Source organism: Thamnophis sirtalis, unplaced genomic scaffold (assembly GCF_051295495.1).
Source record: "Thamnophis sirtalis isolate CommonGarterSnake01/CBP01778 unplaced genomic scaffold, rThaSir2_p1.2 scaffold_8, whole genome shotgun sequence".
Classification (NCBI taxonomy): Eukaryota; Metazoa; Chordata; class Lepidosauria; order Squamata; family Natricidae; genus Thamnophis; species Thamnophis sirtalis.
Genome location: NW_028261388.1, coordinates 78,284,924 through 78,312,011, shown reverse-complemented (window position 1 = coordinate 78,312,011; position 27,088 = coordinate 78,284,924). Strand labels below are relative to the sequence as shown.

Sequence of the window (27,088 nt, the reverse complement as noted above, 5' to 3'; positions counted from 1 at the left end):
TGAAATATCCAATTTTGGAAAATCAATGGATTCGTTTACTAAAAACGTAAAATATACTTATGATTTTAAAATGAAATATTCTTTTGGGTCCATTATTTCCCTCAAGGAATGGGTTAAAATAGATCAGGGGTGTCAAACTCACAGCGTCACGTTTTCATCACGTAATGTATCATGACTTTTCCCCTTTTGTTAAAATGGGGCCACGCGTGGTCAGCGTGTGATACATCCGGTCCACAGGCCGAGAGTTTGACACCCCTGAAATAGATAAATAAAATGGATTTTAGCAATATGAAAATGCTTTAATTTTTTCCCCCCAATCTTAGCTACTTTATGACGTGTGGAATTCTGAGAATTAAAATCTGCACATCTTAAAGTTGCCAAGGTTGAAAAAATGCTTTAACTTGTATTATTTGATTAACACGTAAGTTAATAATTTTAGGAAGAAATATCTCAATGTGATGTTGAATTATATTTCTAAAATGTGGAATTTTTTAACTCATGAAATTCTTTGGCTTAATGGAACTTGAGGTACAGCAAAAAAAGATAATCCTATGTAATTGAAAAGAAAGGCACTCTTTGATTTTAAAGAATTAATCTAGCATATAAGTTAGTTACTTTGTGCTCTAAAAATGACAAGATGTAGCATTATGCTACTAAAGTACATGGTCCTGATTTAATAAATGCAACAACTAAATTCACAATGAAAATATGGAACTAAAATGGAGCTAAAATTAAATATAAAGACCAATCTAATAACACTCTTTTTGAAGGAGCCAAAGGATGGTGCATGCAGACAAGTGCTGTTAAATAATATAAATCACATGAGAAATTAATGCTTATATTTAAATATAATAGAAAACCTCATCCCTTCATTAATAAGGCCTGCCTTAGGAATTTTTCCCTGACTCATTCAGCTGGACTTCAAAGATTATCCTTCCATCTTCCAAGAGACTCTCATGTAACATTTAAAACACATAAATATTGTAGCTAATTAAGAAGGTATTTAGCTAATTAGAAGGTCATATATTCCATCTCATTTGTACTGTTTTGGCTTGTTAGGCTTTCTTTTCAAATTCATTTTGTGTTCCTGATATATAGTTCATGCTTAGTTCACACTGATTTCATTATCAGAATATCAGTAATCCATATTAGTAGTTATTCACAGCTCACAATGGGAGTGAGCTCCCATTATTTCCTAAAGACATTTTCTTTTCGTATCACTGTTCATGTTTTTTTGTACAAAGTTTTTTTCCCCTTTCAAATTCATTCTTAGATATGCATTCTTATAATTTCTATTTAACATTTGTCAATTCATATCACTTTTCCGCCTGCATATTTATACATTTTGATATTTTCTTATTTCCCCTCCCCCTAATTTAATCATGTGCCGTCTGTGATATTTATTTCATGTTTTGTTGCTTTTTTCTTTCTATTTATATCTTTTTTTCAAGCCACTCATAAAATCGCCCCTCTTTCATGTTCTTTTTTGTGGGCAGAAGTGCAATTCCCTCATCTCCAATTATCAAGTACCCTGAGTAATATGACAATTGGGTACAAGTATATTGCCCATGTCAAAAATACAATAAGTGGTTAGGGTGCAGTACTGCAGGCCACTTCAGCTGACTGATCCGCAGTTCAGCGGTTCAAATCTCACTGGCTCAAGGTCGACTCAGCCTTCCATCCTTCCCAGGTGGGTGAAATGAGGACCCAGACTGTGGGGGCAAGTTGCTAACTCAGTTTGCTAAAAAAAAATCTGTAAACTGCTTAGAGAGGGCTAAAAGCCCTACGAAGCGGTATATAAGTCTAATAAATAAAAATAAATAAATAAATATAATCAAAATAATATAATTCTCCATCTGGCGCACTCCCAATAGGTTGGCACTGTGGCTGTAGATAACCCAAATCTCTTGGTTTCTTTTCAGCCTGGTGCTTTTAAACACTGGCTCTTTTAATATTACACTATACACTGGTATGACAACATATTAATTCACATCTTCTGTTTGTCGTGGCAATATGTGCTGTGCAACTATTTTTGATTCTCTCTCTCCCTGCACCTCAGCCCCCCCCCACATCTCTAGAATTCAGTGAATGCAATTTGCATCTATACTGCATTTTTAACAGGATGGGTTTAACATTCATTGCCTCTATAAATATGGGGGGGGGGGAATCTAGGCACTGAGCATAAACAAGAGGCTTGTATAAGGCAGACAAATATGATTTAAAGAGAAGCTATATGTGTATTAATCATTTTTTTTAAAAAATACATTTGATTCTCTCTCTCCCTTTGATTCTTTCTCTCCCTGCACCTCAGCCCCCCCCCCCCCAATCTCTAGAATTCAGTGAATGCAATTTGCATCTATACTGCATTTTTAACAGTTTAGGTTAACAGTTAGGTTTAACATTCATTGCCTCTATAAATATGGGGGGGGGGATCTAGGCACTGGGCATAAACAAGAGGCTTGTATAAGGCAGACAGATATGATTTAAAGAGAAGCTATATGTGTATTAATCCTTTTTAAAAAATACATTTTTGACCCTTAATTTGCTTTCATTTATAGTCCAATAAGAGAAAAAAATTGGGGGGGGGGGGTTAGTATTAAGAATGGACGTTGCTTAAGTTAAAAAAAATGATTGCATTCAGCCTCAAAACTCTATAGAGTAAATTTTTACTTCGAGGTAAAAATTGAGCAACGGTTAAAGATACCACCAAAAACAGGAAACAAGCGTTAATCTTGTTATTGCGTAACTAGTGGAACTAAACCCGTTTAGATCTCGAGAAAGAAAAATTAACCGAGCGTTTCATGCATCGGAAACGCTTCACTTGCCAAGGACCATTCTGACTCTACTGGCACTAATTTAGTCCTCCAACTGCAGGGGGCGCCCTTCAGGGGAGGTGCGCACCTTCCATTTCTCTCATGGTCGGGCGCAGCGGAGAAATATCGCGAGACTCCACCCGCGGGATGTTTTGAAACCGGGCCAGGTTTCTTAGTTATTAATTAAAGCTGCCTTCGGTTTAAAAGCGTTTTTGTTAAAAAAAATAAATAATTAATTGACAATGAAACGGTCTCCTAGATACCTCTAATATACCTTTTCCAGGTTCAAAAGTCAGGACGTTACCTTGCCAGAAGTGAAGATGGCGTCGCCTCTTGAATCGGGGCGAAATTGAAGCGGGAGTGCCCTGTTCCAAAATGGCTGCCGAGGCAGACGGCCCGGGGGAGAAGCGCCTTCCTTCGCTTTCGCTCTGGTTTGGGATCCCGGTAAGGCTCTCTTCGGACGGCGGCAGGTCAGGGTCGTCCCCAAGGAAGCTGGGTTAACCCTCTGCCCGGGGAACGAGGAAGAATAGATACTTCAGCAAGAGCTTTTATTCAGTTGCGTGCAGTGCACCAAACACTCTTTGAAAAACCTCTTGCAGAATTGCCTGCGCAGATCTGGTCCAGCCTGAGACAGGATTGGATGCTTTCCTCGACTGCCACCGAGGGATCCTTCGGATTTTTTTGCAGCTCAAATAAGGCAGTGTTATATAGGGGCTTCTAGTGTGGTTTTGCAATGATTAATGTTACTATATATACAACAAAGAGCCAGTTTGGGGCAATGGTTTGTAGGAAGTTATCAGCCAGCCCTCTCCAGGAAAATGAAACATCCTAGGAAATATTGAAAAGGCAGAATATTTCTCTGGATGTGAAAAGGAAGAAACATGTTTTAAAAGACAGAATAGCTGCCTGCAGCTTCCTGCCCATCCCTCTTTGTCAATGAGCCATTAAAGCCTGAGCTAGTCCACTTTACATAATAAAGAGTTCTCCCCTTCAGGTCCAGAGTGATGGGATTAAGGCATAACCCAACACACCACATGGCATCTGAGAACTCAACCAAACCTGGATCCAAAACGCAGCCTAGAGAGTTGCCCCTGCATGGGCCCATGGGAGTTTGACAACCAATCTGAATACAAACTCAAGAGCCAAGGTGGCGCAGTGGTTAAATGCAGCACTGCAGGCTACTGCTAGATCAGCAGGTCAGCGGTTCAAATCTCACCGGCTCAGGGTTGACTCAGCCTTCCATCCTTCCGAGGTGGGTAAAATGAGGACCCAGATTGTTGGGGGCAATATGCTGACTCTCTGTAAACCGCTTAGAGAGGCCTGAAAGGCCTATGAAGCGGTATATAAGTCTACTGCTATTGCTATTGCTATCAAAGGCCAGAGAGGGCATAAAACCAGGGACTCAGCTTCTCTTCCTCCCTTGCTTTCCTTTCTCTTCTCCACCAACATAGAAGCATGTGATCACCTTTTCTGTTCAGGACTCAAGCCACGTGGTCCTGTCCACCATTAAAACCATCTTTCCAATCAGCCTCCATGTCTCCAGTGTCTTTTTACCCACTTGGAGCCGAACCCAGAAAGACATTTCTTCCAACAGGTTAAAACAAAAATTCCTGGAATTTAGCAGTGTCAAACCATTTGTGTATCGCTGCCAAGAAAACTACCTAGGTTTTCATCAGGAGTTCAGTTCATCTTAGAGGAACCATGTGTTAAGTGTTCGTTCTCTTAGAGAGGAAAAGAGAGAGAGCTAGGAATCGCTCTTGAACATTTCATTCATCTAGAAGAACTGGAACTTACTTTCTTTGTTTCCTGGAAAATAATTCTCCTGCTAGTTTTAATATTTATTTTTAGGGTATCTGGATTGTGCCTGCAAATCATTGTTAGTTTGGACTAGTCCCTACAGATATCTTGGCAAGATTTTGGAAATGGCTTGCCATTGTCTTCTTAGTGCTGAGATTGAGTGGCCAAAGGACACCCACTGGCTTTGTACCTAATAATATTGTTAGCTCCTGTTTGCCTACAAAGGCAGCCTTGTAAGGAAGATTGGGCCGAGAGAATGATTGGTCCAAAGCTTTCGTGCTTAAGGAAGGATTAGAACTTGCAATCTCTGGGTTTTAGTCTAGCACCTTAATAATTTCATCAAATGAGGCATGGGGAAAATGAAAAATTGAAAATCATGTTTTATTGTCAAGCGTGTCTACTAAGTCTTGCCACTGTGCTTCATGCTAAAACCTATTTTCTTTTTTTCCCCCTCCAGAATGAGAAAGTGACTTGTCCTTATGATACTAATCATCAAATGCCTAAATCTTCCTTGGAGAAACATATGAGATCCTGCAGATTGAGAAAACTAGAATATTCTAAAGAGGAAGAGGTAATGCTTTGCTGTCCCCCCCCCCTTTTTTTAAAAGGTTCATATTTTGAGGATGGAAAGAAAACATTTGATCTTCTTTTGAAAACAAAGCTGGCTTTAGATTTTTGAAATGGACACCGGTTAGATGGACACCAGACTATTTCCCCCTAAAATTGTTACTGCAAAAAATCTGTTAGAGCTCCATTAGCAAATTAACACAGATACTAAAATCAAAGTCATGGATGAGCCACTTGAAGGCTATTTTACGCATAGCTCATTGAGACCGCCCCACCCCACGTTGTTCACTTTCTCCTGATGGCCAGATGATGGAGGAAGAGAATTTGATAGCTGCGAATGTTAAGTTTTAGAAAAGACTTCCAATAGTCTCAGAAACTTGCTTCCAGCAACCAGGTTCTAATTTGGTATATTGTGATTCACTTTTACAGACACATGACAGAACAATTATAGGCAGTGCTTATTTGTTCTTCCCTTTGGTTTACTCTCTCACAGTTCTTTTACCTCATTCTAGCATTTCTGCTAGTTTCAGAAAGTGTTTTCAATTACTTTTTTAAAGATAACATTTTAGTTTAAATACTTTCCACAGTTATATTGATAAGGTTATTGCAATATTAGATAAGGGGTAAACATCATGCTTTCTGTAGATACCATTATACTCTCTTAATGCCCAAGGATCTTGTCACACCTTTAAAAAAATAATAATAAAGATCAATAAAATCAGTTTCTAACACTATCTTTACTGGCAAAAATTTCTTGGTTCCACAAAGGCTACACATGTTGGCATATAAAATTAAAGTTCTGCATTGCTTAAAGTGGCAACCTCTTCCTTCCAAAGCCATGCATAAACATGTTTTGGACAATTTTTTTTCATGTTTCCAACCTTATTTTAGGGAGGATTGTTGAGAAGTTGGTTGCCTTGCTCCTTCAAAGGGATCTGAATGAAGTGGGATTCCAGTAGATTTCAGGGTTGGGTATGCGAATGAAATGGCATTGATTGCATTTGTGGATGGCATCTAGATGGAACTGAATGGTGGTAGTTCGACTGTCCTAGCTCTGCTTTATGATTTTAAGTTTTGTGCTATGCACCAGTGTAAAAAATTATAAAGGGAGTGAGAACTGGACATGACTCTACTACAGTTTTGGAGCTGAGGTGCCAATTTTAAAGATCTACAAGATGATTTATAAGGATAAATTAGAAAATTATTTTATCAGGGAAGTCCAATATGGTGGGTTTGTTTACCTGCTACTTTTATCTCTTTGAATATTATCTTATTTATTTTCTATTAATTTCAAAGGCTGCTGGCTGATCAATTATATTTCCATTTGATAATATTATTTTACATATATTTTGCCTCCTAGGCTGAAATGTATGATTCTACTTTTTTCTATGACAAAGGCAAAATTCCTAAAGTTCAAATGGGTGAGTACGAATGTGATAATAAATACTAAAGTACCAGTACTGAAATGTAACATAAAGTACTAACAAATGCTAGTTGATATTTTTAGAAGCAAGAATAAAAACATCAGACCAGATCTTGTATGCACTGTCAGTATAAAACGTTGATTCTATGCAGAGATGAAGTATGGATATATGTTTAAGAGCTGTCTACAAGTAATACTCAACTTACAAAGATTGCTTAGTAGCTGTTCAAAGTTACCACAGATCTCTCAAGGGTTTCCGTACAACTAGGAATTGAACACACACATCCTATTACTATGCTGAGCATTTTGGATGGCCTGCATTTATAGCTGTTGTGAGCCACGATTTACATTTTTTTTTTGCTGTAAATCGTTGTTTACTTCTGGTTTCTGGCAAAAACAACACTCATTGCAGGCAGTGAATATGCTTAATGACTGCAGCATTTGTTTAATAAGTATGGTGATTCACTTAACTATTGCCCCCCCCAAAAGGTTCTAAACTCAGATGTGGTCACGTCAAGTTGCATTTTTAAAATGCTTTTATTTTCAAGGTTTGGAATCACCATCTATAGAGGAATTATTTGTATTCTAAAAGAGATAATTGTTGATTATTTTTTATAACTTGCTTAACAATGGTAATTAAATAAGATACAATTAGCTGCATCATAATAAGTGAAAACCAACACTCCAATCAAAAATAGATAAAACACTGGCTTAACACAATATATGAACAATGTTAGTTTGTCTACCCCAAGACTTATTTTTTCAAAATCTGTCAGTTTCTCTTGATTTTATAAGATTCAATGAGTCTGGAATATTAAAAATGACTATAGAAAAAGAAACACATGATTTCCAATGGTACAAATTTCTGAGTATATTGTTAACATTGCTCAGTACTGCAAAAGTATAGCCTCTATTTCTCAGGCATACATTTAGTAATTACAAAAATATACTTAACATTCCTGTGTTATCTTTTGTTTTGCTACAGATAAAGATTTGCAGTTTGACATTATTAAGAAAGCCATGGCCAAAGAGTGTGGAAATTGTTGCCCAGGTAAGTGAAAGCTAAGATTTTTCCCTCGGGAGCCCACAAACATCCACTTGGTATAGAAACTGTGGTACTGACTGAGATTCTGAACACAAATTTGATTTTTATTTACTTCCCTTGCATATGCTGAATAATGGTCTGATATAAAGAACTCTTATTCAATATCTCATTTTCTCTTCTCTGGGAACTTACTTTTTTTTTTTGCTTTTATTGGAGTCAGTCACTGTTTTGCCTACTTGCAGCCTAATTCCTGAGAAATCATTCCCATTGCCAAATCCAAAGTGGGGACTGTTCTGACCCCACTCATTCCACTTCAAGCCAAAGATACTTTACGGAATTTATTAATAGACAGACAGGTCCTTGGCAGCAAACCGGCACAGACAAACCTTGGCAGCAATCCAGCTCAGATAAGCCTTGGCAGCAATCCAGCCTGCCAAGCTCACAATACTGTTCTCCAACATTAGTTAATGCGTTGACTTCTGCAAAAAGGGCGTGTGCACAAGCAGTCCTTTTATAGTCTGGAGAGGAGCCTAATTACCACCAGCTGAGTGCAATTACCTCCTGTAACTGCGTAATTATTCCTTATGCCAAGTAGCTTTCCGGTGTCGGGCATCTAGGAACAACACCCTTGGCTCCTCCCCACTGCTGACGTCCAGATCACACTCCCTTGTCTCCTCCCCACTGGTCCAAGGCTCAGGCGCTTCCTGGTGTCCAACCAGCCTCTCTGCGCCCTGCTCGGAGTCGGAACCCTGTCCAGGATCCGCCACATCCTCCAAAGCCGACTCATAGGGCCCCTCGCTGTCGGAGTCTGGTGGCAGCTCCAACGGCTCCTGCTGGGCCACAGCAGGGGACTATGATTTCAAATATATTATTAGCCCTGCTGAGAAAATTAGATGTACTATAAAAAACAGTGAGAAGCCCAGTTACAATAGGACAAGAAAACTATGTTCCTCTAAAACTGGGTGTAGTCCCCAATCCTCAAAAAATGCTGCTGAAATATAAATTTTAATATGAGAAAGAAGGAAGTATAATAAAGAAATGGGAATATTTTTTTTTTATTTGAATGTAATATTTATTTGGCCTTACTCTCATCTTAGTTTTAACTCCCATTTTTCTAAGTGTGAGCTCAGCATCACATTTAAAGGTGCAGTACAGCCCTCACCCACCCCCCAGCCCCCAAATTACATCTCACATTCTAAAGTTCTGGGCAATTCCTTTTCCTAGACAACTGCCAGTTTGTCCTAAGAGTAAATTGCCTTTTGGACTCTAATTATAGTAGTAATAGGTCAAATGAAGTCAGTAGCTTCATGGAAACTCCACAAATTGGTATCAGTCTATATCGGGCCATTTGCGACCTAAAACTTCAGAATATTGCTATTTGTGTTGGTTTTGATTGATAGATCCAAACTGTTCTCACATTTTAGGCGCTTATTCATCACAGCCTGCAGAAGTTCCACAAAACCACAAGCGTTACATCTGTGATCTGACCCAAGCTGACCGACTTGCAATTTACGATTACGTCCTTGCAGAGACAAAGAACCAGAGGTCAAGATCTCAGGCGACAGAAAATGACAGTGATCTGTTTGTAGATTTGGCAGCAAAAGTCAACCAAGGTCTGGAATTTTTTTTTTTATACAGCTACGCTTTTTTTATATCTAAAAATTAAAAAAACATGTAAAATGTCTCTTGCTGAGGGATCCATTTTTGCTGTTAACGTGGGATGCTTAATAGTATTTCCTGTTTTCTTATAACACTGGCATTCCCAGATTAATGAATTTGAATTAAATTAATGGAACAGAAATTGGCCTGAATTGCACCCAGTAGCTATTGCCTGTCATTGGGACCAGGTGATCAAACCCTTTCCTCTATTGCTGAGACAGAGTGACATTAATTTGCTTCACTTGTTATCTTGAAAAATCCCTTCTAGTTAAAGTGGTCTAGATTACAGGCGTTTGCTGAAATTATCTATCATATATAGCCCCCATTTTTGCACCTAAATTACAGAATAAATCCACCGGAATTATTGTTCCTAACACAGCATACTTTTTCCCTTTTAGATGATGGCCAGAAAGGTCCAAAATCTCATCTTGAAATTCTTGCGGAGATGCGGGATTATAAAAGACGGCGGCAATCGTACAGAGCTAAGAATGTCCATATAACAAAAAAATCCTACACAGAGGTCTGTATGATTTGGGAATCATATTATCTCAAATGATTTTCTTCTCAATTTAAAAACATCTATATATGAAATACCTTAAATAGGCAGGAATATTTAAATTCTCTTGTTTTCCAAAAATATCGTTGAGTTGAGGCTATCAGTGTCTACATGCTGTCAGTGTAGTTAATGCATTGCAATAAGTTAAATTTGCCTGATCTTAAAAAGTTTATAACCTTGAATACTTGGTGTCAATTATTGTAACGTTTAGCAGTTCATATTTTTACTATTGCCAGATCAGTGTAGGATGGTTAACTGTAGCCAGCACATGGCAAAAAATAGGAAAATATTTGGAGGGATAAATGATTATCTCTCAAACAGTTGTTTTATAAGTTGTTTAAAATATTTAGTTCTTCATTTGCAGATATTTACTTACACTTTCAATTTACGCATTTTAATTGCTTGAGTTAATTATAATGCATTAACAATATTAACGGCTTGGTGAACTTTCCATATGCTTTTTTCCCTTTGTTTTATACTGGGCCAATTATTTTACATAATTTTATAACAACTGGAAAACAGTAGCCAAAAGGAAAGGAGGGGGAGAGAAATGGGTTGAAGGAATGAATGTAAGCAAAGTAAACATAGACCGGGAGTGTGAAACTCGCATCATCATGGCATCGTCATGTGACATGACTTTTCCCCCCTTCGCTAAACCAGGCGTGAGTATGGGCAGTGCGTGATGCATCCTGCCCGTGGGCCGCAAGTTGGGCACCCCTGACATAGATCATATTAGTGACATTCTGCATAAGGTGGCTTTCCATCTGAATATTATCTAGCCTGTTCTGGCATCCATTAATATTTTGTCCAATTTTAATTTTTCTGAATACTCAGGTAATCAGAGATGTGATTGGTGTACACATGGAAGAACTTACCACTCATTGGCAGGAGGAGAACAGAAATATCGGGGTTCATGAAGATGAAAAATCCACTTTTTCAGCAAAGTCTTCAGGAAGGTATGATTATCATTGACAAATCTTTGCTGTTTTCTAAGTTGGCAGTAACTTAAGAAATTATACTTTTGTTCCTCTGTTAATTCAAATGAAACTGGAATTACTGACTTGCAGATTAGGTCTGCATATCATGGTGTCATGCTATACCCAGTGTCCAATTCAGTTTATTTTCACTCTTTCCAATGCCTATTTCCTTTAGTGAAAGGTAGAATAGGGACAGAATCAAACAGGGTGTGTGGGAATCGGCTAGGATATCTAAATGACCTGATCTCTCCAAAACAAAGAATAGCTTTCTTCAGAGCCAGATTTAACATTCTTCCTTCAGCACTCCTCCAGGGCAGGTATAAGAGAACACCCATAGCCGAACGGGTTTGTATATGTGGTAAAGGAGAAGTGGAAGATAATTCACATGTTCTATTACACTGCGAGCTATACAGAGCTTGTAGGTCTGCATATATTCTCCCCTTATTAGAGAGATTGCCAGGGAGGGCAGACAATTTTTATCTAGGCTTCCTCCTCCCGGACACTAACCCGGTTACCACGTATGCAGCGGCAAAGTTCTGTGCTGCTGCAATGTCCATAAGAAAAAAAATTGGCTACAGAAATATAGTACCATCTTGTACCAATTATCTGGACATATCTTTAACAATCTTTGGACCATAATGTTATTATCCACTTTTAACGTCAATACTTTTTAATTATATTTTAATGTTAGTATTTTTAATATAGTGTAAAGACAAATGTATATTGCTGGTCTTTGACCGTAATAAAGATCTTACTTACTTACTTACTTAGTGATGCTACTGGTTTTATATTTTGTAAAAGTTGTAGAACATCTATCCCTTTGTTGCTTAGAACTAGATTGTTGGCCAGTTATTGACAACAGATGAAATTGTCTTTTGATAGTTGTGAAATAATTAAAGAGAAGTTACAAATGCATTTGTGAGAAGCAGGGCTTTGTTTAAATATTGAGTCATGGTGAATGGTAGAAGCAGGTTGTGTTTGCAAAGCACAATGGCATTCAGAAAGTAGGGTTAAATATCACACTTGTTAAGAATAGTGGCTTCCTCCTTGCAATATTTTACAGAAAGATTTTTCATAATTCAAATTTTATTAGAAACACAACTGTATTCACTGTCTAGCTTCCTAGGCACTGTCATCTTTAAATGGAAATACAAAATTAAAATGAAAGTAGGGAGCAAACAATGCAGTCGTAGACATTTCCCTTGATTTCCCGTTAATTCTAGTGCAGCTGAGTTCTGACAGCAATGGTGATACAGCTGGGTTTTGAAGCCCAGTCCTTTTACGTGATTCTGTGCAGCTAATTGTTTTGCCATTAGTGGCAATTTTCACCGGGAGAAATTAGCATTCATTCCCTCCCCCAACGTTAATGATCAAGATCACAGCTAGGACGTAATTACTGTCTTTTCTTTAGCAAGGAAGAGCGAAGATCTGCATCAGCTGATTCAAGACAGTCTTGTGGAAGTTCAAAAGATATTGATTATTCTCGACATCGGAGGAATTCAAGCAGAAGTCCAGGCAGACGGAAAAGAAGTCGAGAAAGAGAGAGAGATTCCCGAAGGAAAAAAGATAGGTAAGATAGAGATCTTTGATCTCTACTTGTGTTGAACTAGAGTGATATTACATCAAAGGCTGGGATTGTAGGACATGCTTAAAACTTGTTTACATTCAGTGTTAATTTGTAGGAAAGAATTTCAGTGATTTTCATCCAGCTATTGACTTTAAGTCTTCCTATACTTGCCCAAGATATTAAATCAAAAGATGTATCAAATTAGCAATGATACCAGAATCAATTATAAACTCAACCATATACTTTTTAATAACAAAAGTTGATTTTGTAATGATCAACATAATCTAAAAGAAATAACTATTATGGAATCCTATAGATCATAATTTCTCCTATTTCAGAGAAAGTACTAAAAAAATACTGACATGAAATAATTAAAAATAAAACAAATTTCAAAACTCCCCATTGGTTTCCTAGGTTGACCAGGTTAAAATAAACTATTACATGAATTTATTCCCGTCTTTTTACTTCAACTGGCCTATAACATAGGCAGTGGTATTTTTTTATATAAAAAGGGCTGTTGGGAATATATGGATTATGAAGTGGCGTAAATAAAACTGAAGACTTAGCATTGGGTTCTGTTTTGACAACCAAATATACAGAAAGAGATGAAAATATTACTTGACAGTAATTGTAATTTTATAAAAGTATTTTCTTTAGGATTTTAAAGCAAAATAGAGATAATCCTCAACTTACAACAGTTCGTTTAGTGACTGAAGTTACAATGGCACAGAAAAAAAGTGATTTATGACCATTTTTCACACTTATGATCATTGAGGCATCCCCATGGTCACGTGATTTACATTTGGATGCTGGACAACTGATTCACATTTACAACGGTTGCAGTGTTCCGGGGTCATGTGATCACCTTTTTTGACAAGCAAAGTCAATAAGGAAACCAGATTCACTTAACCAACAGTACTACTAATTTAACAACTGTAGTGATTCACTTAACAAATATGGCAAGAAGAGTCACAAAATGGACAAACTCACTTAACAAATGTTTCACTTAGCAACATAAATTTTGGGCTCGATTGCGGTTGTAACTTGAGGACTACCTGTACTTTTTTTGTCCCATAAAACCAGGGTGAATAAATGTAACTTTTAATAGGCAATTGTTTTATTCTGTGTAGAATTAAATCTTAAATGATAGAAAGTTTTTAAAAATAAGAAAAGTCCAGTTGCCTCTTCATAAAGCACCTTTGGAACAACCATGACCTGGATGACTGAGAATCTCCATAGACATTTTTAAAAATGAGTTCTTTACTAGTCTGCTCAAACCTGTCCTGTGGCCTGGGTAATTTAATCTACTTAGATAAGTTGCTAAACTATTTAAAAAATAATGAAGTATACAATATATAAGCAACTGTTGTATGAATGCGTAGCTCTGTTTTGATACTGTTGTACTTTGGGGATAACTGAATCAATTAGCTGTCCTAATAATGTTGATTAATATAGAGTGTACAGAGTAAGATATTACTTATACATTACCATATTAAAAATAGCCATCATTTGGTCTGGTAGCAGCAGTATTATATAGGATGTGTTCACACAACCAAACTAAGCCAAAATGTGATCTTCTTATCCGTTGCTTAGCTCAGTCGTTGCTTAATAACTGGTTATTTAACAATAGTTTGAAATTATGAAGGCCTTGAAAAGGGTGCTTTACAGCCTGTAAAAAAAATTATGGACTATTGCAAAATGTCATTCCACCCCCTGCTGTCACATAATCATGATCTGGCTGCCTGGCGATGTATTCACACTTATGACTGTTAACAAATGCCCGATGAGCATGTGATTGTCACTTGCAATATTTCCTGCTGGCCTCCCCAGAAAGTCAATGGAGAAGCTGGCAGGGAAGGCTGTGGACTGCTTCAGCCTACCAAGAGGATTCCCTGTCATCTATGGGGGCTGAATGAAAGAGGTTCCTGCCATTTTGTGCTTTTGTGGATTTCAGCAGCTGAAATTCAGTCATGCATGGAGCCCAAAATCTCTCTTTCCCACCCCTACAGAGAGCTCTGCAAAGGTGGAGAGAGAAGAATGCTTAACTCCATGCCTAAGTGTACCTTGGCCGCTGAAATTCAAGCATGGACAGAACCCCAAATCCCTCCATAGGCACAGAGTCTCTGTTCACTTAACAGCCCATGAGATCATTTGATGACCACAATGAGGATTGTTGGGTCACGGTCATTAAGTGAAGCAGTGAGGTGGGTCATTTTCCTTAACAACCCCTTCACTCGATAACCGAGGGTCCATTCCCAATTGTGGTTGTTAAAGTGAGGATTACTTGTATTATAAATCACGCTTTATGGGTTCACACATTCTGTGAATCTGGACAGTAAACTGTGTTTAAGTAGCTTTTAGTTTGTGCTATAGGAACATATTCACCATGAGTGTTTGGACTGCAAGAGAAGGGATAGAGGTTTTTTTATCTTCTCTATCTCCTTTTTCCTATTGATGAAAAATAACAGATTCCCCTCCATTGGAAGGGAGACACTGAAAACAGAAGAGGGAATAAATAGTGTAAATTAACTAGCCTTTATACTGCTCTGCTTCACGCTTCTGTGTTCTCTCTCTAAAAACTCATTCATTTTGTGCCGTCCATTTAGATTTAAGATTAAGGGGGAGATAGTTAAAATATTCCCTCAAAGATTCTATATTCTAAATAGCTGATGAAAAAGGTATCAAAAGATAAATATCAGCAAATGCAGCAGTGTGTATTTCAATTTCATTTCAGTATGCATGAGAATTATAAGGATAAAGCCTTGTTTCATGAAAATATGTGGGTTTTTAAAAAATGTAGTAGCAAGATAAGCTCCAACATAATACTGGCTTTCATTTTATTTCAGAGATGAAGGAAAGCATCATAAAAGAAGAAAATAATACTTCCATTTCTATTACAAGAGATGTGGAGCCAAACCAAGTTGTATCTGTTTAATTCCAGTAACATATCTCACTGACAACTAAGATGTTACCTACTTCAATAAATATCATTTGAAATCTCTATCACACTCGGAAACTGGATATATGCCATTCAGAATCACTTTGGATAGTGAAATGGATGACAAAAAATTAATAAATAAAATAAATACATTGTTTAATTATTCACATAGACAATTACCAGCCCTTAAATCAATTGTTGTTGGTTCTAATATTAAACTATTCTTTAAAACATTCACTTTAGTAACATTCAACAAATTATTCTGCCTTTATTTTAACAATAAATATATTTATTGTAAAAATAAAAAAAAATATTTATAGTACAAATACATTTTTACTATAAATATCTAGGTGGCAAACACATCCTCCTCCTATTTTCACCACAACACCCTTGTGAGAGAGAGAGAGAGAGAGTGGCCCAAAGCTACCCAGCTGGCTTTCATGGCTAAGGTGGAATTTGAACTCCCACTTTCTACCCTGGTGCCTTAACCACTAGACCAAACTGAATTATTTTGACAGTGCCAATAAATATATGATGTTCAGTGTTATCACGATTTTGCAGATAGTGAATTGATACCATATGTATATCCAGACATTAGGAAAGAAAAATAATCAACAACTGTAGACTTAGCATTTTTGATTTATATGATTGTTGCCCAGACATTATATATAAGGATCTGAAGCACAGAAGGAAAAATCTAGAAGATTCTTATTAAATTCAGAGTCTGGAAGAAGCCCTGGGAGAGCTATACACTTGATACTAAATCACTTATGATGTTCTCTTCACTGAATGGATGGCATAGTCAGGTTGGCTCTGGAAACAGAAGCCTCCATTCATTAAGTGCTTACTGATTAGATTTTCTACTCTAAATACTGCTTGTTGAAGGAGCAGTCAATTGTCATAAAATACCATGATCTGATTTCAGACAATTAGGTGTTACAGATTTTATTGGTAGTTCACTAACTGAAAAGGACATTAGAGATTACATAAATGAAAACTCTAATTTTATTACACTATTTGACATGACATTGTGCTATGTACTAAAAAATTGTTACTCTCAAACATTCCTGTTTTAAGGCATCAGTTTTACAGTGGAGAAATCTGCAGTGCCAACCATATAGTCCTTACGTGCCCTAAATAAAAAAAATAATTATTTTTCATTACTATTATTGAAGGAACCAATATTATGCATCAAATTCATCTTACCTCACAGGCATGCAATTTATACATGAAGGAAAAATTCTAAATGTCTAAATTTAACAAAAAACAAATTGTTAAAAAAATACATTTCTATTATACAAGATAGACCTCCAATTTGGAGTTTAACTTGATTTCTAACATCTAGGTGCCCAAATCAGGCAGGAAAACAAAGACAAAAGGGGAAACTAGTAATAACACCCTGTCTCTTCTTTTAAATAAGATACATTAAAAGGTAATTGTATTGACAACATCCAGCATTTACAAAAGTACATTTAAGGTGGATAAAAGCATGGTTTTGCTGTCCCTTCCTCTAATGAATACAAGTAGAGTAAATATTACATAAGAATTAGAACTTATAAAATGATTTCATTTTGAATTAAAGTCTCGTTATCAGCTCAGTCTGAAATTGTTTTTCTGAATATGGCTAAATTTTCTTATACTGTATGTAGAATTAGGGAGACACTAACTGCCCACTTACAATCTATCAGTAATCATGATATACTATTTTGTCTGTTTTTTATTTTTATTTTTTATTATTACTTTTAATGCTTTTATTTGCAATGCTGGTCTGAGGCCATAATGAAATGGATTGATAGACTTAGAACAGGCCAGCACAATATGAAGCCAGCCAATGTTTTCCAACAAAGTAAATTTACAGCCACTGCTACCATCTCAATAGCATGCTGCTCATAACATCCAAGCTTTGTTACTGGTTTGCACAGCTCCAAAATGTTAGTAGCCATAGAACAGCTGCTGGCACTCTTAAGCATTTCTTTGTGGCCCACAAGGACTTTTCATTTATCAATGTGGCATTTTCCCATCAACAAATTGGGCATTCGTGACCTAGGTCAAGCTAATAATTTTCTTCCTTTGATTGACACACTATTCTCCCTAGTTTTACTTTTCACCTTCAACCATGAAAGTTTTACATTTGTATATAAACACAAAGTTTAAAAATTATACTATGAAATTGCTTTGTGAATCCTAGTTAAAGATAATACTATAGATATAGATGCATCCTAATTTTTGCTGTAAAAGGAAAGTGGAAATTGTATTTAAACATTGCATAGCTTATAGAGCAGGAAACTGCCCTGTACTGGATTCTCCTTTATTACACTTCTCAAAATTGCTTCAGAGAATTATAGGGCCCTTTGGAGATGTAAGAAAGGAGGATTAGTGGAGCACTCTGCCAAACTGATAAAGACTTTGAAGTCTCTTCTCATGATCAAAAGGATCTGGGCATTTGGAGTGAAGTAGGAGGTAAAAAGCAGATGTTCAGTTTGCTGAGGAGGGGGGCACAAGATTCATATACCCATTAATACTTACACTTGTTCTTTAAGAGACTTGAGAAAAGACTCGGATACCTCCTCTGTTATTTCATCATCTAAGCTAGCCAAGTAGGAATAGAGAAATTGAAAAGTGTCATATGGAATACGGGCTGGTCCACCCTCTGGATCATCCGTTAGAATTTCACATGCATGCTTCATTGAACTGAGCAGGGTCTAAAAAAAGCCAAAACAGCAAGCAAACAAGTATACTTTAGACTACAAGGCAAACACTAAGATTCACTTGTAGCTATTCTAATACTGTATTTTATTGCATTGCTGGGTGCATTTATTAATTTTATCCATTTGTTGCAAATATATGTTATGTGGCTTTGTGTTTTAATGGCTATCATTTGCTCATAACTCTATGCTTGGAGTGGCAAACAGATCACACAAAACATTTTTAAAATCTCATTTTCAATCAAAATGGAAATCATAAAATATTTAATACAAAATGCTAGCAAGCAGGAATCACTCAGTTTAACATGTATTATTCATTTATTTTTATTGTAAATTTGTATTCCACCTATCTCACTATCAAATGATTCTGGTTTCTTATAATAACATAACAGAATAAAACAATTACTGAATCTGCAGCATGTTACCCAGTGGCTTGGTTCAGGATCACCTCGTCCCTCAGGTGATCACCTTTGGGGCAACACAGAATAATCTGTTCAACACTTGACGGACAGAATTTTAATGGTGTTACCAGTTTGAATGGTAAGTCACACAGAATCACCACTAGACAGGGTGGGTGGCACATAAATCTAATAAATAAAATAAATTGAAGATCAATATCTTTTTCATCACTCTCTAAAAAGTGGAGGTAAGAGTCTGGATGAAAATTGTCCAGGAAGATAAAGTCTAAAGATGATTTTTAAAGAAGGGCACACACCAGTAGTTCCCAAAGTGGGCGGTACTGCCCCCTGGGGGCGGTGGGATGACTTAGGGAGGCGCTAAGAGGCAAGGGGACAGCAGGGGGGTGCTAAGAGGCAAGGGGGGCAGCAGGGGGGCGTTAAGAGCCAAAGGAGGTGGCAGAGGAGTGCTGGAAATGGCCCCCTCACAGGGCGCAATTCTGCCTGGGGCTCTGTTGGCCTCCAGTCATCTGAGCACTTCCAGCAGGGGTGAAATTCAGTCTAACGTCCCAAAGACTGGAAGGATTTTTTGCTCGCTCGCTCAGGAGGCATACAAGCATGTCAGGCTGGGGGGGGGGGCAAAGGGGGGCAGTGAAAGAAGAGAAGAGCCTTTTGCCTGCATTTCTCCTCTGAAACGACTCTGTGTGTGTTGTGCATGGAGAAGAGATGTGGGACTGAACGGGGCTGTCCTTGGGCCTGCATTTCAGGGATTGGGAATTGGTGCTACATTATGCAGCAGAGTCCGATGTCACTGCACAAGAGTGCTTGCCTGCCTGCCTGCCTCTCTCGCGCTTTTATAAATGGCTTTACTTCTGACTCCCTTTCTGGGACTGCGCTGCGAGCCGCCTCGGTGAGGATTGCGCAGGTGCAATGCAACACAGGTAAACATGCGGTGGGGGGGAGAGAGAGGCTAGCCCCCCTCTGCCTCCTCGCTCCATTCGTAGAGGTGCCCTTAAAAAGCGAGGAGCGGGAGGAAGGGCACTTGGGGTTGTTTCTCAAACTTTGAGTTGCAAAGTAATCTCATTGAAGGCTGAAATATAGGGGAGATTGTGGAAAAGGGATAAGCATTTCCAACATATACTGTTTAAAAAAAGTAAATAAAAAAGTGGTCTAATTACTGTCTAAAGTTGGACATTGTCACATACAGGAAAAAACAAAGCAAAACAAACTTATGATAGAACAACATCCCATATTAGAAGAAAATGCTGTTCAAATGTTCCCAGTATGCCAAACAAGATATTTTATAACCAAATGGAGTCAAAACACTGCAGTTTTTTTTAATAAAGTGCCCTGTGCTGCTGAGCTCCCAAAGTTCAGTCCTGCGACCTGGGAAAGGTTTCCATTGTAATTTTGAATCAGGGTTGTAAGTAACCCCAAGATAGGTCCATCATAACTTTGAACAGTTGCTAAAAGTGATTTCCAAATAGAAACAAAATTAAATATATTCTCTTTGGATAAAGGAATCAATTTAACCATATCTACTTTTGTTGCTATGGGGAATAGTATATGCTTCCAGATTCTATACTTGCAATGAAAAAAAAAATGAAACTTTGATTTTGTTTTCATTGATTAGTTAAGTTTATTGTTACAAAAATGGTTAGTATGTACTATTGTGTAAAAGTAGAAAATTGAGGTAATGTTATTATCTTCTACTGTGCCAAAGAGAATTGGAGGTCAATGCCTTTTCCTTTCTTTTTCCCTCTCTACCCTATATTTTCTTTTCTTCCTTCCTTTCTTCTCCCCAGATTTCTATTACTTTTTATTCCCCTTTGTATTTTATATGTTGATAAACCAATGAAAATGTGACAAAAAAGAATACTCATTAAATGCAACCGACACTCTGAAGAATTAAAATTTAAATGATGAAATGATTCTGAATCTATAAGTACATTTTCCAGTTTTTTAAAAAGTAGATTTATCAAAACAAAGGGTTAAATAAATTTAAAACTTTTAAAATCTTATCTATATATGTATGTGTATGTTTGTATTTGCATACACTCAAATGTCCATAATACACATGATTTTCTATATTTTAAACTATGTAAGCAGTCTAATTCGATCCAATTAATACTGCATATGTATCATGGGTCCTATCTTCTGAACCTCAGACTGGTTTTTTTTAAATTCTCATCTCTTTTCCTTATACATTTAACCAAAATTAAAAATAAATTTTTATCTTTAAACACCTCTACTATTCATTTTAGTAGAACAACAATTCTATATAAGAAAGACTTTTATATCTTACATACCCCACCAAGAGCACTACAGCCAAGGGCAAAAAATTTCATCCATTCTATTCCATCCTCAAAGGTATCTAATTGAAGAAGATTGCGCAGTTGTTCTACTGGTAAGCACAAAATCTTCCACTTTTTATGGAGATCTATTAAATCCACAGTCTTCTTTTGAGACAACTATAAAAGCATATACATCATAAAGAAAATATAAGAAAACAAAATTGGAAATTAACTGTTAATTAGCTAGTTTAAAAACTAGTTGCTACCAGGCAGACAATCATGTCAAGAACAACTGTGGCCCATATGGAAATTGCCAAATAGGATGTGCGCCAGTGTAGTAGGATCAAAGGACAATTTAAGAAAATGGGGCTTCCCCACAGAAGATATTCTATGTGAACGCGGGCAAGAACAATCTATCTTGCATGTACTGCGGTGCATATGAGCCATTCAACATGTATGGAGGAAGACATTATTTGGCAAGAGAAAATGCTGTCAACGTGACCTGATATAGGTGAATGTCATTTAGTTTTAATCCTATTAATTTTATTTACTTTTTTAATATGTGTTATATTTCTGTGACCTATTTTATATTTATTTTACTTACTCAGCGTTGAATATTACATATCTATAATTTGAAGGTTCACGAAAAGCTAGTTCAAAGAAAAATCATTTTAGATAGTACAGTTCATTTAAAAATCTATAGTGTTATTGTAGATTTAAGCTGTTTAAAAATATTTTACCTGTTTATGCAAAACTTTAAGGAGGCCAGGGGTCAAACCAGTATCATTTTTCTGTGTGGCAACTGGCATTTCAACACGTTCTTTCACAGGAAGAGGCTCTCCCCTTGACAAAGCATAGAAGTACCTATCATAGTGCCATACGAAATACCGAAAGTTAAAAACATGATGTTAATGTATAAAATGTTCAAAATCAATACTACAGCTTACACTAAGTGGGAAAAAAAGTGTATTTTCGCTAACTCCCTTCAGCTAGGGTGTGACAGGGATTGATCAACTCTTGCTCTCTCAAACAGCTTTCTGTTTAAGTGGATATATTTCCAAATAAAATAGAATAATGCAGCTATCACCATTTCTAGGAATACCTCTCTGGGCTTAAAGGCATTTTTGAATACTCAGTATATCAGACTCCTTAAAATAATTTTAAAGATCTAAGCATAGTTTAAAAGTCAGGTGGGACAAGAGGCTAGGTGGGCACCTAAACAGCTATTTGTGAACAGACTAATGATATTGGATGTCCACGGTGATATGTGAACACTGACTTGTCATATTTTTTGAACTATAAGACGCACCAAGGTTTTGAAGAGGTAAAAAAAATGTTTTTGCACTCTGCAAACCTCCCAAAAACAGCCTGTTTTTTTGCAAAAACTGGCCCATTTTTTTTCAAAAAAGGGCATGAATAGCCTTAGGAGGTTTGTATGGCCGGGGGGGGGGGGCAAAATGAGCAGAAATAGCCATTTTTTTGTGAAAACTGGCCCGATTTTTTGTCAAAAAAAAGGAAACTTATAGAGTGCTCCTGGGTGGGTGGGTGGGGCAAAATTGAGCAAAAAAACACCCATTTTTCGCTCATTTCTGCCTTCCCCAGCCCCCAGGTGCTCTCTGAAAGCCTCCTACAAGCTATGCACGGCCATTTTGGTGGGGCGGGGTTTCAGGAGGCAAAAAAATGCTATATTCAGTGTAAAAGACGCACCCAGATTTTCAGCCTCTTTTTTGAGGGAAAAAGGTGTGTCTTATACTCCAAAAATACGGTAATTACTCTGAGCACAGATATACTTCTCTCTCTGTGTGTGTGTGTGTGTGTATGTGAAGTTTTCTTAATCAAGACACTTTACTTTGATTTTCTATTTACCCATAGGACCATTGGAGAACATCACGTGGTTGGGTCCTGATAGCTGCTTTGGTAAATTGTTTCATAATATCTGGCAGTTCAGGTGGAACATGAATCTGCTGTGCACAGAACATAACATCTGGAACAGGCATGGTTATTCAAGGCCCCAAACTACAATCCTATGAAAACTAAAAAGAAAGTGTTCATTAATTAATGTATTCTAAAAAAAAACCTCGAGATGTATAAAGGCATAATATATGTCAATATCATTCTTTATCACATTTCTTTATCACTTCACTTTTCTCTTAATGGGTTCAAGGGAGTACATATATAAGACTATCACGTTATCTTCACAGGAATTTAGTAATACCTCATAACTTTGGTAGACTAAGAAATTATTTTTCTCAAGGTGCCCCAATAAGCTTATAAGGCTAATAACATTTACTTAATACACCACCTTTTATTAAGCATTAACAAGCTGGAAATCCTTTTTCATATTATAACAGCTTACTTTGAAAACATACAAGCATAGGCAACCCCTGTTTATGATTGAAATATGGTTTACATCCAAACATAATTCAAAAAAGTCTTTTGATGATAAATTTGGTAGCCAACAAATAGTGATAGCAAAAGCAATGCTAACTCATTTTCTAGTACAAAATTAACAATTATATTAGGCTACATCCAAATTATGAAAGTAAACATTAGCTTGCATCGAGGTATTGTTCCCTCACTTTTAGTCATTTGCACATATTCCAAATATTTTCTAGAGCAATCTTTCCAACTTTCAGATTATGGGAGGGGAAAAAGAAATACAATCCACTATAAGTAGGTGATATATGCTTTGGTGGATTAGAATATCACTTCATAATTTGAGAGTGGACTCTCACATGTACTTGTTGCTCTGCCATAAATCATGTGTTTTAATTCCTTTAGTCTATCTTCCCATACCTGACACTGATTACTCTCTTCTTGTTAAAAAATCAGGATTCTGGTAGCACTTGTCAAGACTAACAAATTGTATTAAAAGGCATAAGGTTTTGTCTGGCTCACTTTATTAGAAACAACTTATTCCTGCTAAGAGCTATAAGATCTCACTTCACTGTTGCTTAAATCATCAACCTGAGATCATTCATTAGTAAGATAGGATTGCCATAGATCAGTAAATATCTCCACCACTAAGCTACGCTGTTTTTTTGGTCATTTTTTGTGATCTTTTCTGAAGCAACCAGCAGTTACAGTATTGTGTAGAGTACTCAAAAAATCTGCATGTTTATCTCCGTTCCATGTAAGTCAAACTCTCTCCTATTTTTCCATAGCACTATAAAATGTACTTTGAAAATAAATAAAACAATTACTTCAATGATGTCTGACAAATCATGAAATCAGAATCCTTATATTAGAATAAACAAAAGTTAGGTTCTGCATATTAATCAAATAATTATCAGGCATTTAGCAAGAAATATATTGTTCTTAACAATACAATTTTCCAGGAATAATATCCAGAGCTAGAAACTAACATTTTTCTCTTCTGATGGGTCCTTGGTGTTCTCTGAGCTTCACTGTTTTCTTGCAAACCTTTCTTGCATTAGCACTGATGATGTTACCTAGTTTGGATAATGAAATGTCTGCAAGAAAACAATGGTGCTCAGAGAACACCACAGGACCCCTCAAGTACAAATCTCTTTTATTGATTTTTCTCTTCCAATATACAATCCAAGTATATACTCTGCTACAATGTGTTTACATACTGCTATTAGTTTAATGCAAAAGTGCAGAATGTAACACTCAGCAGAATAGATTTCAATATACAAGGTACTAAAATTACAATTAGTGTTCACAGCAGCTTTCCACATCATCTTTGCCTACAATGTATGGTTAGAAAATACACTTTCTCTAAGGTGCATGGAATGAGATTGATAGTCTAACATAGTGGTTCTCAAATATTTTGGTCTTAACAATGTTTGAGGATCCCAAGCAGCCGAGGTGGCACAGTGGGTTAAATGCAGCACTGCAGGCTACTTCAGCTGACTGCAGTTCTGCAGTTCGGCTGTTCAAATCTCACGGGCTCAGGGTTGACTCAGCCTTCCATCCTTCCGAGGTGGGTGAAATGAGGACCCGGATTGTTGTTGGGGGTGATATGCTGACTCTGTAAACCGCTTAGAGAGGGCTGAAAGCCCTATGAAGCGGTATATAAGTCTAACTGCTATTGCTATTGCTAATGAGGACCCAGATTGTTGGGGGCAATATGCTGGCTCTGTAAACCGCTTAGAGAGGGCTGAAAGCCCTATGAAGCGGTATATAAGTCTAACTGCTATTGCTATAGCTTGGGTTTATGTGAATTACTCAGGGACCCCAGAGAATTATTGATCTAACACATCTAGTTTAGAGAAGAAATGATTTATAGAAAATCTGGTTTATAGAAAATTCAATTTCTGGGACATTGTGCGTGAGGCAAAGAAGCACTGTAGCCAAATGAGATTATTTGGGGGGCAATTACAGAAATACAAAATATGTGGGGTTCCTTCTTTTGATAGACATTTGTAAATCTCATTCTCTTAAACAATTCAGTTTTATCCAATACGGATGCCTCCAGATATTTTTAGATTACAGCCATACAGGTGTATTACACTTTTAATTTTGGGTACTGCTCACCTATTTAAAACACTGCTATCCTAAGGTTCCCTTGTTTTTTTTAAGATGAATACGATTAAGACAAAGCCCAGCCTTGACTGCAATGACTGCTTAGCTTCTTTTAAATATATATTTTATAGCCCGCCTTGTAACCCATTACAGTATTCATAACTCATTGTCGGGGTAGCAAGTGTAATTCTACTTCTCTGTTTTGTATTCAACAAACGCGGTTTTCAGCTGACGGCATGAGGTAACTAGCAGTAAATATTCCGGCTGGACTGGAGTGAGGGAGACTAGAGTTTAAAAATTCTCTTAGGTATGAAGTTAATTTTTTTGAGGGGAGTGGGGGGGTGCCAGTCATCCATAGGTATATATACACCTTCTCTCTCTAGTTGCAACCTATTTCAGGGTTATTATTCAAATAAAATACGATGCTAGAAGCGGGACGTCATAACAAGGTATCCTAAGCCAGTGGTCTCCAACCTTGGCCACTTTAAGACCTGTGGACTTCAACTCCCAGAGTTCCTCAGCCAGCTTTGCTGAGGGAGGGGCTTGCTAGGCTTTTTATAACCTGTTCAGTCCCACCTCTCTGTTTCCTGTTCCTGTGTAAGAAATGTATTCTGATTGGTTGTCAGACTCCCATGGGGGCCATGCAGGGGGCTACTCTCTAGGCTGTGTTTTGAATCCAGGTTTGGTTGAGTTCTCAGATGCCATGTGGCCAGTTGGGTAAAGTTCCTTAATCCCAATCCCTTGGACCTGAAGGGGAGAACTCTTTATTATGTAAAGGGACTAGCTTGACCTTCGTAATGGCCCATTGACAAAGTGAGGATGGGCAGGAAGCTACAGGCAGCTCTTCTGTCTTTTAAAACATGTTTCTTTCTTTTCACATCCAGAGAAATGTTCTGCCTTTTCAATATTTCCTAGGATATTTCATTTTGCTGGGAGAGGGCTTGGGTGATAACTTCCTACAACTATATGCTGTGCCTAAAAACGATATAAAAGTGAAGAGAGTCCTGTTTAAAAACTCGCATTTCAAACGTTTTACAAGGTCTCCTTTAAAAATCCTAAACACATACCACCTATCACATAAGCTCTCTGTAAGAAAGGGGAGCAGAAATGTACCGTACCGCAATTAAAGCAGTATCCCAGCTAATACCCCTCCCCAGGCTTGAAACGGGAGCTTCGTTCCCTTCCTCCGGCTCAAGTGGCTCTTCTGCTCTAACGGCTAGTTGCTGGTTCAGACAACGGTTGAAGGCGCCGCCACGCCAAAGGCTTTTGTTTCTCGGCTGCTTCTCTCGAATGGCCTGAGCCAGTTGGGTTTCCATGGCAGCGCGCGCGTCCGCGTCTCCTAGCAACGACGGAAAGAATCGAGAATTGACAACCCAGAGCCGCCGTTGGGCCGTCCCATTCCGCCGAATCTCTATGGTAAATTCTCTTTTCCCGTCTCCCGCACTTGGAATTTAACAACAGCTGTCGCGCTCTTCAGTTTCCTGCGTCAGCTTGCTTTTTACGTAACGCGAGGCCGCGCGACCCTTGATGGCGCATGCGCATGCCGAACGCGTCGCGCCCTCGAGGGGGCGCTGTTGATATTGCACAGCGCTACCTTCGAAACTTCTCTATATTTGAGGAGTTGTTAAAGATTTGCTCTGGGATAAACTTTAAACCGCACTTTTAAATGCTGTTTAATTTTAATTTTAAATAGTAGAGTGTAGATAGAAATAACATACACGGTAATTTTTTTCAAAAGGAGCCATAGCATACTTTTAAATATTACTTTTATTACTAAAAGCTTAAAAGTATTTATGCCAAAGACCCAAAGATTGTACACCAACATGTGGATACCAGATGTTGGATATTCTCTTTGGTTAAATAA

The 27,088-nt window shown here is 37.4% G+C and overlaps 2 protein-coding genes across 3 annotated transcripts; one reads left to right on the top strand and one right to left on the bottom strand.

The window, feature by feature from the left end:
• The first annotated feature begins 3,112 nt into the window (after window positions 1-3,112).
• SNRNP48 (small nuclear ribonucleoprotein U11/U12 subunit 48) lies at window positions 3,113-15,405 on the top strand. The gene is made up of 9 exons (XM_087721959.1): window positions 3,113-3,257; window positions 5,068-5,181; window positions 6,538-6,598; window positions 7,586-7,651; window positions 9,070-9,258; window positions 9,703-9,824; window positions 10,695-10,816; window positions 12,249-12,407; window positions 15,251-15,405. Exons 1-9 carry the CDS (start codon window positions 3,189-3,191, stop codon window positions 15,282-15,284), a joined length of 936 nt encoding a protein of 311 aa, XP_087578085.1. The 5' UTR covers window positions 3,113-3,188; the 3' UTR covers window positions 15,285-15,405.
• Window positions 15,406-16,271: 866 nt separating this feature from the next.
• Window positions 16,272-26,535, bottom strand: ROPN1L (rhophilin associated tail protein 1 like). 2 transcript variants are annotated; one of them, XM_087721960.1, is made up of 6 exons: window positions 26,343-26,535; window positions 22,603-22,769; window positions 21,477-21,600; window positions 20,752-20,913; window positions 17,869-18,044; window positions 16,272-16,475 (listed from the first exon to the last, which is right to left on the bottom strand). In XM_087721960.1, the coding sequence occupies exons 2-6, from the start codon at window positions 22,731-22,733 to the stop codon at window positions 16,415-16,417; spliced, it is 654 nt and encodes a 217-aa protein (XP_087578086.1). In that variant the 5' UTR covers window positions 22,734-22,769; window positions 26,343-26,535; the 3' UTR covers window positions 16,272-16,414. The 2 variants fall into 2 exon arrangements, with proteins under 2 accessions (XP_087578086.1, XP_087578087.1); XM_087721961.1 differs by lacking the exon at window positions 26,343-26,535 and adding an exon at window positions 24,102-24,213.
• Between the last annotated feature and the right edge of the window lie 553 nt (window positions 26,536-27,088).

Coding starts and splice junctions, on each gene's coding strand:
- ROPN1L (XM_087721960.1), bottom strand. CDS start 22,733: ATGCCTGTTCCAGATGTTATGTTCTGTGCACAGCAGATTCATGTTCCA. Junction 20,914..21,476: donor TTAAAGTTTTGCATAAACAG/GTAAAATATTTT, acceptor ATGCTTTTATAG/TTGTCTCAAAAGAAGACTGT. Junction 18,045..20,751: donor GCTGTAGTGCTCTTGGTGGG/GTATGTAAGATA, acceptor GGCTTTTTTTAG/ACCCTGCTCAGTTCAATGAA.
- SNRNP48 (XM_087721959.1), top strand. CDS start 3,189: ATGGCTGCCGAGGCAGACGGCCCGGGGGAGAAGCGCCTTCCTTCGCTT. Junction 6,599..7,585: donor AATTCCTAAAGTTCAAATGG/GTGAGTACGAAT, acceptor GTTTTGCTACAG/ATAAAGATTTGCAGTTTGAC. Junction 12,408..15,250: donor TCCCGAAGGAAAAAAGATAG/GTAAGATAGAGA, acceptor ATTTTATTTCAG/AGATGAAGGAAAGCATCATA.